This window comes from Littorina saxatilis, linkage group LG10, assembly GCF_037325665.1.
Source record: "Littorina saxatilis isolate snail1 linkage group LG10, US_GU_Lsax_2.0, whole genome shotgun sequence".
NCBI lineage: Eukaryota > Metazoa > Mollusca > Gastropoda > Littorinimorpha > Littorinidae > Littorina > Littorina saxatilis.
The window spans coordinates 13041952-13055938 of record NC_090254.1 but is presented as its reverse complement, the minus strand read 5'-3'; the positions used below and the strand labels follow the sequence as shown (position 1 = coordinate 13055938).

Genomic DNA, 13987 nt, shown 5'->3' with positions numbered 1-13987 from the left:
TACCCGGCGACTCGACGATTTGTCAACTTGTCTCTATATATAATGATGTATGTTTAAATTACGACAGCGGTTTAACAACACAGGCGGTATTTTTTTATGTGTCGAAAGCTTTTGACAAAGTCTGGCACAAAGGATTATTAGTAAAATTGGAATCGATTGGTGTTCGAGGTCGACTTTTGTCATGGTTTTGTAGTTACTTAGCAAACCGTGTTCAATTAGTTGTCGTTAAAGGAGCTAAGTCAGAGCTGAAAGGTATACACGCAGGCGTTCCTCAAGGTTCTGTGTTAGGCCCTTTGTTGTTTTTGATTTATATAAATGATATTGTAAATGATATTGAGTCTGTTATTAAATTGTTTGCTAATGATACTAGCATGTCACTTGCATTGAATGATCCGGTAAGACGGGCCGAAATTTTAAATACAGACCTCGATAAAATTAGTTGTTGGGCAGCACGTTGGAAAGTCACATTTAATGAAACCAAAACCAAATTGCTGAATATAAAACGTGACTTAAGCCAAATTGACCCGTTATTTTTCAATGGAATTGCTTTGGAAGACACAAAGGAACACAAGCACCTCGGTATTATTTTGCAAAATGACTGTAAATGGGACGCTCAAGTCAGAAATATTGTGAAAAAGACCACTTTGTTGATTAATTGTTTAAGGCATTATAAGTATAAGCTATGCAGAAAAAGGAAAAACTACACCTTGAAGCTTTACGTATTATAATTGGCGGTATGCGGAGAACTAGTCATGGTAAGATTTACAAAGAAAGTGGATTTTGTAGTCTAAAGGAACGCCGAAGACAACACAAATTGATTTTATATCATAAAATGGTTCATGGTAAATGTCCCCTATATTTAGTTGACCTTTTACCACCACTAGTTTCATCCTTAAATCCTTATCACAGAAGACGACCACTTGAAAGATGTGTACCAGCTCACAGGACAGAAATCTTCCGAACATCCTTCGTTCCTTCGACTACAATTTTATGGAATGATCTGCCTGATGTGGTTAAAACCACAAACTCAATTAGCGAGTTTAAGCATTATTTACAAAGTCCTCGTCATTATGTGCCAGTTTATTATTATTTTGGAAAAAGACAGGTAGAAATACAACACAGCAGAATGCGTTTAAACATGAGTAACCTTAATTCCGATTTATGCAAACGCCATTTAAAAGATAACCCACAGTGTGCGTGCGGTAACCGGAACGAAACAGCTGAACATTACTTGTTATACTGCACGTTGTTTGAAAATGCTCGTATGTCCACAATTAACTCACTGCCTGCCAATTTTAGACACGTGGAAACATTATTAAGAGGCACTGAGCAACATTCATTTCGCATAAATACATTGATTTTCGAGTCGGTCCAAACCTTTATTTCTGAATCTGGTCGACTAACTTGAAGGATTAGCCCACGTACTGGTATTGTGTATGTTTGTGTGCAGGAGAACGTAAACCTGCCTCTCAGTGTTGTTGCATCAATTACATATTTAACATAAGTAATAATTATCATTAAGTTTTTGTTTTTGTTTTGCTGTTCTCGTTTGTGTGTGTGTGTGTGTAGTTGTTTCAGGGGCGGACGAGGGGGGGGGGGTTCTGGTGTTTCCGGAACCCCCCCCCCCCCAAGCCAAAAAATAAAAATATTTTTTGTGTTTTTTGGGGTTGAGTTTCAATTTTTGGGGTATTAATCAGTGACAAAATCTGCTGCCTGAAACTGGTAATGATCATCCTCAGAATGCACCAGATTGCACCATTTTGCATCCTTTTTTTCAAAATTGTCCGGGGGGGGGGGCATGCCCCCGGACCCCCTAGCAAGCTAGGCGCTTTGCGCCGTCGGCTCGGCGCTTCGCGCCTTCACACCCATATCTTCACAATATACTTTTGGAAAAAAAAACCATAAAATAAACTGATCCGCCCATGTGTTTTCTTCCATACATTCGTAACGAACTATGCTGCCCTCTCCATGAAAATGTACATTTATCTGAACTTACTTATTGCATGTCTCAGCATCGATGTTTTCGTCCCACGCGCTTCATTCATAGTCTCACCTTATTTTTTTTATTTTTTTATTTATTTTGTTTTTTTGTTTTTTTGTATTTGATTAAAAAAAAAATTCTTCTGTAAATCCTCCTGTTTTGATTAAGTTCCCCATACCCCCCTCCTACATTTTGTTCTTCTGGTTAATAATTGTGTTGTCCACCATCATGAAAACTTGTGTAACTTAGCATTATTATGGTCACGTCAAATAAGCATCTGCTTGAGTTCGTGTCCTAGCTGCATTTTTGTCATTTGTTTCGTGTCATGTATATTTAATAAAATAGTGTTTAAACCAAAAAGCCGTCAATTCCATTTTGAATTTCAGGCTTAGGTGAGCATTTTTGTTGGAATTGCCCATAAACGAATCTAAATATCCTCATTATAAGAGGAAAACAAAAAAATGCCCCTGGTTTAATGTTACATGTGTTTTCATTGACTGATAGTGTGTTTTTATGTGTGTGTTTCCCTTCTGTCTCTCCTTTGTACTCTTGCCATAAAGTAGTTTTATTGTATCAATTCTTCATTGTGCATTATTGATACTGCAGCAGCTGATTGTGTGTTTATTGTTGTAGTTTTTTTTGTCTCAAAACTTGGAGGAAGGTAGGGTGAGGGGGGTTATGCGAGACTGATTAGCTTTAATTTGTTTCCCTGTTTTGTTTTCAGTCTCCTCTTTAAGCCTGTCGTTCACCTGCGCAGAGTCAGCGGTACTACACGACGCTTTACGGATTATGACGAGTATTTCGCATATGTTTTTTTCACGCAACGTGTAGCAGGATGGGAAAAAAATGAATTCGGCCGCGCGGCAGTGCCGCTTGACAAAAGGCTGGATCCTATTTTTGACGCATGCAGTGTGATTGTAGAGTGCGACCAACCAATCAAAGCAATGTATTTCAAGGGGCACAATCTGCTCTTTTGTCAAAGAGGAACGCGTGTGTCTTCATGTCAAATTTTGTCAACGCTTGTAGACGGCCATTTATAAATAAGTGCTTCCCAAAAGTTGTGCGTGTGTTCATAATAATAATAATAATAATAATGGACATTTATTAATCGCCGTTTCTCACAAGAGCTCACGGCGATTTACATATTAATTTCTGCCGTGTGAGATGGAATTTTTTACACAATATATCACGCATTCACATCGGCCAGCAAACCGCAAACCTCAAGCCTATGCATAGTCAGGTCATCGTTACGTTTTAAACACAGTCATTTTAGTACAAATAGCACATACAGGTCACCATAGATTTCAATCGCTATGAGATCGCATCCATACGTTCAACTTTATATTTCTTCAATTTCTATGTTTCTTGAGTTGCCTCGTTGGTGTAATGGATACGACGTTGCACTGCAGATCCGGCGGTCACTGGCCATGGCCCGATCCACACATGGGTCTAACTTTGTTTTTCCTTTTTTCATTTTAAAATAATGTTGAAATGGTATTTATAAGCACAGAACGATAAAATTTTGACACATGCTATGGATATGATTCAAAATTAATGTGCCATATTTATTCTTTTTTTGTTCTAATTTTTCTGCACCTACCCCACAGGACAACTAATTACTTTTAAACAAACACTACAAGGATAATATTTCAAATTGTCTCTGAGAGTAGAAAGGTTACTGTTTCCCAAAATTGCAATCACTTTTTATACGAAAAAAACACCCGAATTATGTCAAAATGCTTGGTAGTAATGCTCCATTTAACTCTATTAAAAAAACAAAAAAAATGCTGTTCGCATCGCACACTTTAAGGGAGAGAACTTGCACATTGTAATGTCAACTCGAAGTAAGCTCCCCTGTTTTTCTTGCTTCAAAATTAATTACATGCGCGGCATTGACACCGTGTTTGCGAACTCAGGTACACGTAGCTCGCATGCATCATGACGTCATAAGCCGTAGCGCGTGTGTAGTCCTGCTGAAGCTGCGGAGGTGAACGACAGGCCTTACAGACAAGGATATATGTAAACCAGAACAATGTACGCATGTTTCCTCTGCCAGTTTGTCAGCGTTTATTTGGTCTTCTTGGTGTCCTGTTCAATTGAGTAAGCATTTTTCTTCCTTGGTCTCTGAAGTCTGTTGAATATGCTGGTTAAACTCGTGCTTTTTATGTGACACGTATTTGACATCCATGCACTGAGGTACGTATACTCCTAAGTATACATATATGTATTTATAGGCATCTCACTTGTTCAGAAGATCTGCCCGGCAACGACAGCACGAGCTGCACGCTGCAAGCATAGTGAGTTTCAGTGACTTAATTTGTAAACCGTAGGACAAACAAGTGGCGTAAAGCGAAATTACTATATTTAGTCAATCTGTCGAACTCACAGAATGAAATTGAACGCGCTGCATTTTTTCACCAAGACAATGTAAATTATCTTGGTCGAATCAGCTGACACGTTTACGTACAAACCGTGGTGAAAGTGACAAGCCTGTATAGCGCAGTAGCGCTTGCGTTTAACAGAAAAACGCACTTTTCTGTATTCTTTTTGACTTTCTGAGCTTGTTGTTAATCCAAACATGACATGATTTTGGATTTAGAAAATGATAAAGATTAAGATGAAATCAATTTTGTGTTGATTACAAATATTTGTATTTTCATTACAATGTATAGATTTTTAATGACAAAATTCATTACTTAATTGTTCCACGCAGAAGTGCCATCCCATAGTCCGGGCTTTGTCGAAGATTGCATGACCAAAATATCAATCAATTTGAATTAAAAAAAAATGACGACACCACAGTGCAGCCCTAGGTATTGCAGAAAGCCGGATATGTCGTCATAAAAAAACAATTAGAAAACAAATGAGACAACATTGCGGGTATATCATTTTGGAGAACTTCGCTGCAGAGTTTCATGTTTTCCTGGAATTGCTGTCCATACACACACACACTCATACATACATGCATACACACACACACACACATACACACACCACTACCCTCGTTTCGATTCCCCGTCGTCGTCTATGTGAAGACATTAAGTCAAATTGACTAATTGTTAAAAGGATTAAGAATAGCGTCTAACTCTTTCAACACAAGATAGTGCTAATCATCCAAGGCAATTTTGTTTCCTCTTTTTTTTTTTTTTGGGGGGGGGGGGGGGGAATCAGCTTTTCTTCTGAGATATTAGGGCTTGGAAACGGAGGTTTACGTTCCTTACAAAAAAAATCTTATTTTACATTATTATCATAACATCAAAACATTTTCAAAATATATTTAAATCGTGCAAACTACAATAATTTAATCGATAAACAGATCAACAAATATCTCAATCCATACTTAACAATAAATAAATATTCAAATTCATAAAGAGGAAAAACTAAACATAAAATGACAACAACTTTAACCTAAACACCTAATTTAAAAAAACCAAAAACAAAACAAAGACAAAACTAACAAAAAACATATTTCTTACAGTTATTTCATTTTTTTCTTTAAATTATTTAAAAAAATTCAAACAAGTTAATTTTTATACTCTTTTACTCTCTTTTAATTATTTATAATTTATTTTATTTTAAAATAACAATCATTATTGAATACCTTTTCGTTCTTTTACTAAATAAAATTTATAACTTCAAAATGATTATTAATTTATTTTTTTTCATAAAAAAATGTTTATCATTAAAAAAAAATATATTATTATAATCATTATCATCAACCTTTTATTATAATTATTAATATTATTAATATTATCATTCATTAAATTGGTTAATCTCCGTTTGCTTGTCCAATCTCATCTCCGGCAGTTGTCATCATTTTTCCTCTTTTTTTCATTTTTTTTTCAAATAACAACATTGTTATTTTTTTATCACACAAACATTCTGAAACTTCTCTTCAATACTCAAATTAAACATCCATCCTGTTTCATAACAGGCCCCTGAGGGTTAAGTCCCTCTGAAAAATGAATAATATTTCTAGGGGTGTACCATATCTAAATTTACTAATGCACATTTTTCCAATCAAAATTAAATGATTGAGATACTTATACATATCCTGTTTTAAGCCATCCTTATTGTGCACACCAATCAGCACATCTGTTACATGTAAAGCAATTGTGCACACCAATCAGCACATCTGTTACATGTAAACCAATTGCTATGTTATATTTAGCGTAAAACAAGTTCTCAACATGCACCCAAAATTGGTGAATTTTACTTCAGTGGAAAAAAAGTGTTCAATATAATCAACTTGCTCTATACAATATGAACATTTATCATTATTTACGAGTCCCATTTTTAGAATTGGGTATATATTGTGCAATATCTTCCATTGTAATTCTCTTCATCTGGTTTCTGTTGTCGTGTCTTTCGCTTTGAGCCAAACGTTTTCATCAATGTCAATACCAAATCTATTCAGCCAAAATCGGACACCACAGGGTTGAACATATTTCACATCTGTCATTAAACTTCGAAAATCTTTAGCTTTAAATATCCTTTGATCATTAAAATACAATTTCGAAAAGACATCAGTAGCAGCATATACATAATCGACGTTTTTCTTTAAATAACGTAACAGCGCAGAGTGAACAACGGTGTACTGCAAAAACAGATCTGGTGAAGGACCAATATTATTAGCCTTTGTACATTTTGAAATGAAAATATATTATTATTTTCTGAAAGGTCCTTGACATGTGTAATTCCTTTTGTTGCCCAATTGTCAAAATAAATTACGTTATTTTGATATTAAATATCGACATTATTCCATAAACAAGCCATCTTAAGAGATGCAGGTGAGTGCTGTTTATTATTTACCAACCAGACTCGGAGTATTTTGCCCCAGACGCGGGACTGAATATTGCCAAGCACTTTAAACTTTTTAGGACCAAGGTTTTTTTTTCTCCTCTTTCTCTTCTTCACTTCTCTCTCTTCTTCTTTATGTATTTATTTTTATTTTTATTTTGTTTCATCCTCTTTCTGCTTGTCCCGACGCTTGTTCCTTCTCCCAGTATGCTTCCACGCCGCCCCGTCCCAGCACAGGAGCCGATCGAAGCTCGAAAAAACCCACGCACCCCTTATGGGATTCGAACCACGATCTCCCGGCCCGCAAGCCGATGCGCTAACCACTGCGCCACGGGTTGAATTAAAACATGATTAATCCGTTCCAAAATTACGGAAATGTAATCAATTTGTTCTTCTTCTTGTACGAACCTTGCTTTGTTTTACTCATAATAAAAACGTACACCAGTGGTACCTCAGCCGGACTACACTAACTTCTTTATCATTGAGCGAAACCGTTCAGAAAATTGTTGCGACACTTTTTTGTACCCGAACTGAAAGAATTCTTACCATTGTGATTCCAGTCAAACGTTATGCTCATGTAGGTTTCAGATGTATGCATTGATGTACACCCAGTTTTTTTCGGGCGAGACAAAGAAGAGGTTTCACCACGAGAGAGTGTTGTTCTTGGCGAAGCATTCAGTCATTTTCCTTTGCCAATCGGGGTACGAGTTGTACAGGAAATCTCAAACTAATATGTATTTCAATGACAGGTTCAGCGTAAGAGTCTCGAACGGATTTGTCTACTTCACTCGGGGATATGACGTCATCAAGCAGACTGGACGACAAAGGCAGCCACTTACCGTTCTGGAAGGCAGGGTCTGGTCACTATGGCGACACACTGGGCAAACTAAGCATCGGATCATCGTCCTTATCTGAGCCTTTGATTCTGTCTTTTTTGGGTAAGGCTGACTTCAGATAGAACGGTTGCGCTCTTCGCGGCTTGCCTTGGCTCCTTAGGAAAACCTGCAAATCGCATTGGTCCCAATAGTGTTCTGTGCAATTATTCTACATTATAATGTATGCTCGCTGACATTGATTCAAAACGTCCGTTAATCGTAATGTCAATGTTCTTTTTGTCACTCTGTATCTAATCTGAAATAAAAAATCTATTTTATTTATGTCATTCTCTGTCGCATCAAGAACTGTTTACAGATGTGTTTCTAAAGTAAACAAGTGTTTCTGTTACAAATACATGCGTGTTCTTTTTAAAAGACCGCTGAGTCGAAATATCTGTGAACGTCACGTTTTGTGTTGTCAATGATTAAACGTTCCAACAACATAACTGTCTTGTGTTTGTATTCAGAATTTTGGAACGTTGACAGTCTTTTTGGTTTTGGATTCATGTATGTTTTTTAAGACTTGACCTCCAAAGTACTCTACTTAGACAAACGGTGCCGCACAAAGGTATTAAATGTCAATAGATACCATACCAGTACAGCAGGAGCAGGCGTTCAATATAGGTGACTATGGTACAAACTCCATGTTTCCTAAAAGCGTTCAATGTCAATAGATAACATACCAGTACAGCAGGGGCAGGCGTTCAGGTGTTCACTGTAGGTGACTATAGTACAAACTCCATGTCACACAAACGCATTCAATGTCAATAGATATCATACCAGTACAGCAGGGGTAGGCGTTCAGGTGTTCACTGTAGGTGACTATAGTACAAACTCCATGTCACACAAACGCATTCAATGTCAATAGATACCATACCAGTACAGCAGGGGCAGGCGTTCAGGTGTTCACTATAGGTGACTATAGTACAAACTCCATGTCACACAAAAGCGTTCAATGTCAATAGATACCATTCCAGTACAGCAGGGGCAGGCGTTCAGGTGTTCACTATAGGTGACTATAGTACAAACTCCGTGTCACACAAAAGCGTTCAATGTCAATAGATACCATTCCAGGACAGCAGGGGCAGGCGTTCAGGTGTTCACTGTAGGTGACTATAGTACAAACTCCATGTCACACAAACGCATTCAATGTCAATAGATATCATACCAGTACAGCAGGGGTAGGCGTTCAGGTGTTCACTGTAGGTGACTATAGTACAAACTCCATGTCATACAACAGCGTTCAATGTCAATAGATATCATGCCAGAGGCAGGTGCTAACTACATGTTACTACGGTAGAAACTCCATGTCTCACAAAAGTGTTATTTGTCAATAGATACCATACCAGTGCGCAAGGGCCAGGTGTTCACTATAGGAGACTATGGAACAAACGACGGATATTGTTCCATGCATGTCATGTCTAGCATCATCAGTGAGTTGTGTTTGTGGATTTTTGTTGTATAGAGCTTTCATAATTGTGCCTTGATGTCATGTTCTGTTGTATTGGGTTGTGTTTTATTTGTTTGCGAACGTTGGCATTAGGATTTATTCATTCATTTGCTGTTTCATTCATTATCCTATAGATGAATGAATGCATCCATTCATTCATTTTTCTTATGTTCCTTTCATGTTTGAAACCTGCTTTGTAATGAAAACTAAAGATTTGCAATGAAACGTTATGGTTCGTGATGAAGCCTACTGTTTTGCACTGAAGCTTACTGTTAAGTATTGTAACCTACTGTTTTGCACTGAAGCTTACTGTTAAGTATTGTAACCTACTGTTTTGTAATGAAACCTACTGTTCTGGAATGAAACATACTGTATTGTTAGGAAACCTACTGTTATGAAAGTAAATCTACTTATTAGTATTGTAACCTACTGTTTTGTTATAAAAACCTACTGTTTTGTAATGGAGCCTTCTGTTTAGTCATGAAACCTACTGTTTTGTAATGAAGCCTTTAGGTATATATGAAAACCTACAGTTTTGTAAAGTGACCTACTAGTTTTGTTGTTGTTGTTGAAACCTACTGTCTTGAACAGAAGCTACTGTTTTGTTATGCCACCTACTGTTTATAAACGAAACCTACTGTTTGTAATTGAAAGCAACTATGTACAGGTCAGCTGCGAAAAAAACACGGGGAGTCTCTGCCAATACAGATTGTATACGAAGACCAAGAGAGGAATGATTTCAACAGCCTCTTTCACAGGCTCTCAGGTATGACATTGTGACCCACTACTCGCACTTTCGATTTTCAAAGTGAAACAACATTTTGCGCTATTATACATAGTTCTTTGTCAGTTGAAGGTTGTCATCAATCTGCGAAATTAACTCTTCGGGAATTCCCTCTCCGCACATGATCCAGATAGTTTATTTGTTGGATGTGTCTGAGTGGAAGGATGTTTCTTTATCTGCTAATGGCTATACATTATCGTTTTCACTGAAGGAAAGGTATCTTTCAAACAACGACCATTGGGTTTTTCAGACGAGACGAGCTATATGTCAAAGTTCAGCAACGTGTATCCCTTGGCAACCAACGTGAATTTCTACAAACAGTGCGTCCCGGATGGCACATGTGACATCATATTGTCCTGCAATGCAACTCACTGGCTTGAAAAATTGTACGTATGTTACAGCAGTCGATAACGTTGTGTATTTATACGCAAACTTGCTGTTTAAATCAACGATTGTGGAAACACAATAACCTCCTAATAGTTATACATGTAGCACTTGCTGTTGTCTTACACAACACGTGTGTATTTGGTAAGTTGGTGTTTAATTGCAGTGAATGAACCGTTACTGCGTGTGCTCAGGCCATTGTCGCTTCTATAATACTGTTTAGGCAAAAAAAAAAGAAAATAGGTGTGGTTACGGTAACATAGCCAACAAAAATAGGGTAGGAAGGTAGGCAATCACTTTTTTTTAACTTTTTTTTCTAATGTGTAATAATTAAACCTACTTGACAGGGAAATAAGTGTGCGACTCGGGCGCTTTCGCTTTCATTGCGTTTTTTCTGCACTCGTTTTCTTGTTTTTTGTTTTGTTTTTTTGACAAATGTAATAAAAAGTTATAGGGTCGGCCCCTATAAATAGGGTAGGTCGGGTTACCGTAACCACACCTATTTTTTTTAGGCCTTATAGAACAATTTGCAGGTGAGTAATGCTAAAACACGGATCAGAAATCGGATCGGTACTGGATTCCAGACATGACATACATGTTATACACAAATCTTGGCGTCTTGATTTAAAACAAAATAATTTACGGATGTATTGACGCGGAGTACTTTTGTGTCACTGTGTACTTGAACCTCTCTTCCAAATAGAAATCCCTGACGTCAAAAGCAACATAAATGCACAAAGACGGCACACGATAAATTAATGCGTCACTTGTAAGTTCGAAGTTATTAGTTACAGAGGACACAACAATTTGTTCGAGAATAAAGTTTGTCTCAGTGCCTTTGCCATCAAGAGCTGTGGAAATGTACTTTTGAGGTTCCTGCCAGATTTGACCAGATCTCGTTAACATGAAGATATGGTTTAGTTATGACATGAGTGTTTTCTCTTACATACGTATTTAGGTGTTTTTATATTTAGTCAAGTTTTGACTAAATATTTTAACATCGAGGGGGAATCGAAACGAGGGTCGTGGTGTATGTGCGTGTGTGTGTGTGTGTGTGTGTGTGTGTAGAGCGATTCAGACTAAACTACTGGACCGATCTTTATGAAATTTGACATGAGAGTTCCTGGGTATAAAATCCCCGAACGTTTTTTTTTCATTTTTTTGATAAATGTCTTTGATGACGTCATATCCGGCTTTTCGTGAAAGTTGAGGCGGCACTGTCACGCCCTCATTTTTCAACCAAATTGGTTGAAATTTTGGTCAAGTAATCTTCGACGAAGCCCGGACTTCGGTATTGCATTTCAGCTTGGTGGCTTAAAAATTAATTAATGACTTTGGTCATTAAAAATCTGAAAATTGTAAAAAAAAATAAAAATGTATAAAACGATCCAAATTTACGTTTATCTTATTTTCCATCATTTGCTGATTCCAAAAACATATAAATATGTTATATTCGAATTAAAAACAAGCTCTGAAAATTAAATATATAAAAATTATTATCAAAATTAAATTGTCCAAATCAATTTAAAAACACTTTCATCTTATTCCTTGTCGGTTCCTGATTCCAAAAACATATAGATATGATATGTTTGGATTCAAAACACGCTCAGAAAGTTAAAACGAAGAGAGGTACAGAAAAGCGTGCTATCCTTCCCAGCGCAACTACTACCCCGCTCTTTTTGTCAATTTCACTACCTTTGCCGTGAGCGGTGGACTGACGATGCTACGAGTATACGGTCTTGCTGCATTGCATTGCGTTCAGTTTCATTCTGTGAGTTCGACAGCTACTTGACTAAATGTTGTATTTTCGCCTTACGCGACTTGTTGGTTCTACTGTTGTTGCACATAGTGTCTCTGTTAAAGGCAGGAGCAGCCTTAACATACACCGTTTTTCTCTTCAAGTCATTTGACCACAACATTCATGAAACAGAACCGTTTGTGTTAAAATTCCGTGTGCTTTTGCTTCAATTTTGTTTTGTTTGTTTGCTTAACGCCCAGCCGACCACGAAGGGCCATATCAGGGCGGGTTTTGCTTCAATGTATGTAGACTAATATTATATGAACAAAAACAAAATTTGCTTTTAGATTGACTTTGTTAAAACTATTGAATGAATAATAAGCAAAGGGATGAATCAAAACATGTTAGTTCACGGATGACAAAATAATTTCAAAACGAAATGATTTGAACTTTTGCAGAAATGTTTTAGACAAGAAAAAAGTTAAAGTGAAACAAATGTTGACTTTGTGGGTACAAAATGTATGAAAACTGGAAAATATGTATCTCTATAACTGTTTTTCCTGGAGCTTATCCTTTGGAACAAAACATCTTTCAACATATCTATTTTTGCAAAAATTCAAATCATTCTGATGAATAGTGTTGAAATTATCTTATCATCATCCGTGAACTAACATGTTTTGATTCAACGCTTTGCTTATTTTTCATTTAATAATTTTTACTAAAGTCAATCTAAGAGCATTTTGGGGGGACCATATACTATCATTCTACGTACATTGAAGCAAATGCACACCAAATGTTAACACAAACAGTTCTGTTTCATGAATGTTATCTTCAAATGACTTGAAGAGAAAAACGGTGTTTTTTTGGTAGCTCCTGCCCATAAAGCCCCAGTATGTCTCAAATGGTTTACAAAACGATTTAAATATTTAATGAAAAAAGCAGTTCTAACCTTATGGAACACACTTGCAATAGCATTTAATAGTATTAAATGAAATAGTTCGTTTGAATTGCTATTTAGCTCGCGTAAACCACACACCAGATTTTGTGGTTTATCTAACCCCTGAGCCATCGTGAACCCGTGTGATCCACTTTACTTTTTTTCACAATGTAGTCGTCAGTTTGTGATTTCAATGCGACTGGCTGTATCTGCAATAGCACGTTATTCTGTACCTCTGATTCTAAAACGCAACAAACGGCTGCGAGTCACACGAACTTGTCGGCGACGGCTGGCTTCAAAGAAAGTGAGCGCTATGCAACAAAATCGACTGCTTTGAGACACGACCTTTCGTGACCCTGCTTCACTCTCGACGGAAAGCAGCCAGGATGTTCCCGTTCGGTGAGCGTTTGAATGGAAGGGTGTTTGTACTGTGTGTAAAAGCCTGACAGTATCTGTGATGGTTTACGGGAGGCTTACTCTGCCTTTAAGCCTGACATTTGTTGAACTATCTGTGTTTCAGAGACACGGAGTTCAAGGACACGTGTCGGAACATCTTCGCTAGCGAGGAGGAGCAACGCAGGTTTAACACAGAGTCTGACAGAGACTGGACCAAGTTTCTGAGACTGAGAGCCAGAGAGCTCAAGCCAGGTGTGTAGCTATCAATTACACTCTCTGGCAAAAGAAAGTACACACCGAATGCATACAAAGTTTTTGAAGAAAAGAAGAAACTTGAAGTGGTGTTTTAGGTTTCTTGGTAGACGGCAACCGTTCTTACTAACTCAACCTCCAAAACGCCGCATTTTGATTATGCTTCAAATACGTAGTTAAGATTTAGAAATACGTACTAAGCAACTGTTTTCAAGGAATGCTTATATTTGCTTTATGGCCTGTCTTTAAAAAGACATCTATTTGAGCTAAAAGACACTCTCAATTTGTGTTTCGATAATGGAGAAATGGCAGTGTTACTTGGCTTTTACGGTTCGTTAAAAGTACACTTAAAGGGTTTGAACTGTTACTGTGAAAGTGTGTGACGTTTAA

The 13987-nt window shown here is 37.2% G+C and overlaps 1 protein-coding gene across 1 annotated transcript in view; it reads left to right on the top strand.

Annotated features, from left to right (window-relative positions):
* The first annotated feature begins 4036 nt into the window (after positions 1 to 4036).
* LOC138978213 (uncharacterized) overlaps positions 4037 to 13987 on the top strand; it is a 16282-nt gene continuing 6331 nt past the window's right edge. The window contains exons 1-6 of the mRNA XM_070350878.1: positions 4037 to 4081; positions 7531 to 7719; positions 8994 to 9089; positions 9774 to 9872; positions 10141 to 10276; positions 13470 to 13597. Of these exons, the coding sequence (XP_070206979.1) occupies positions 7578 to 7719; positions 8994 to 9089; positions 9774 to 9872; positions 10141 to 10276; positions 13470 to 13597 (601 nt within the window). The 5' untranslated portion in view covers positions 4037 to 4081; positions 7531 to 7577. The remainder of the gene's footprint in view (positions 4082 to 7530; positions 7720 to 8993; positions 9090 to 9773; positions 9873 to 10140; positions 10277 to 13469; positions 13598 to 13987) is intronic.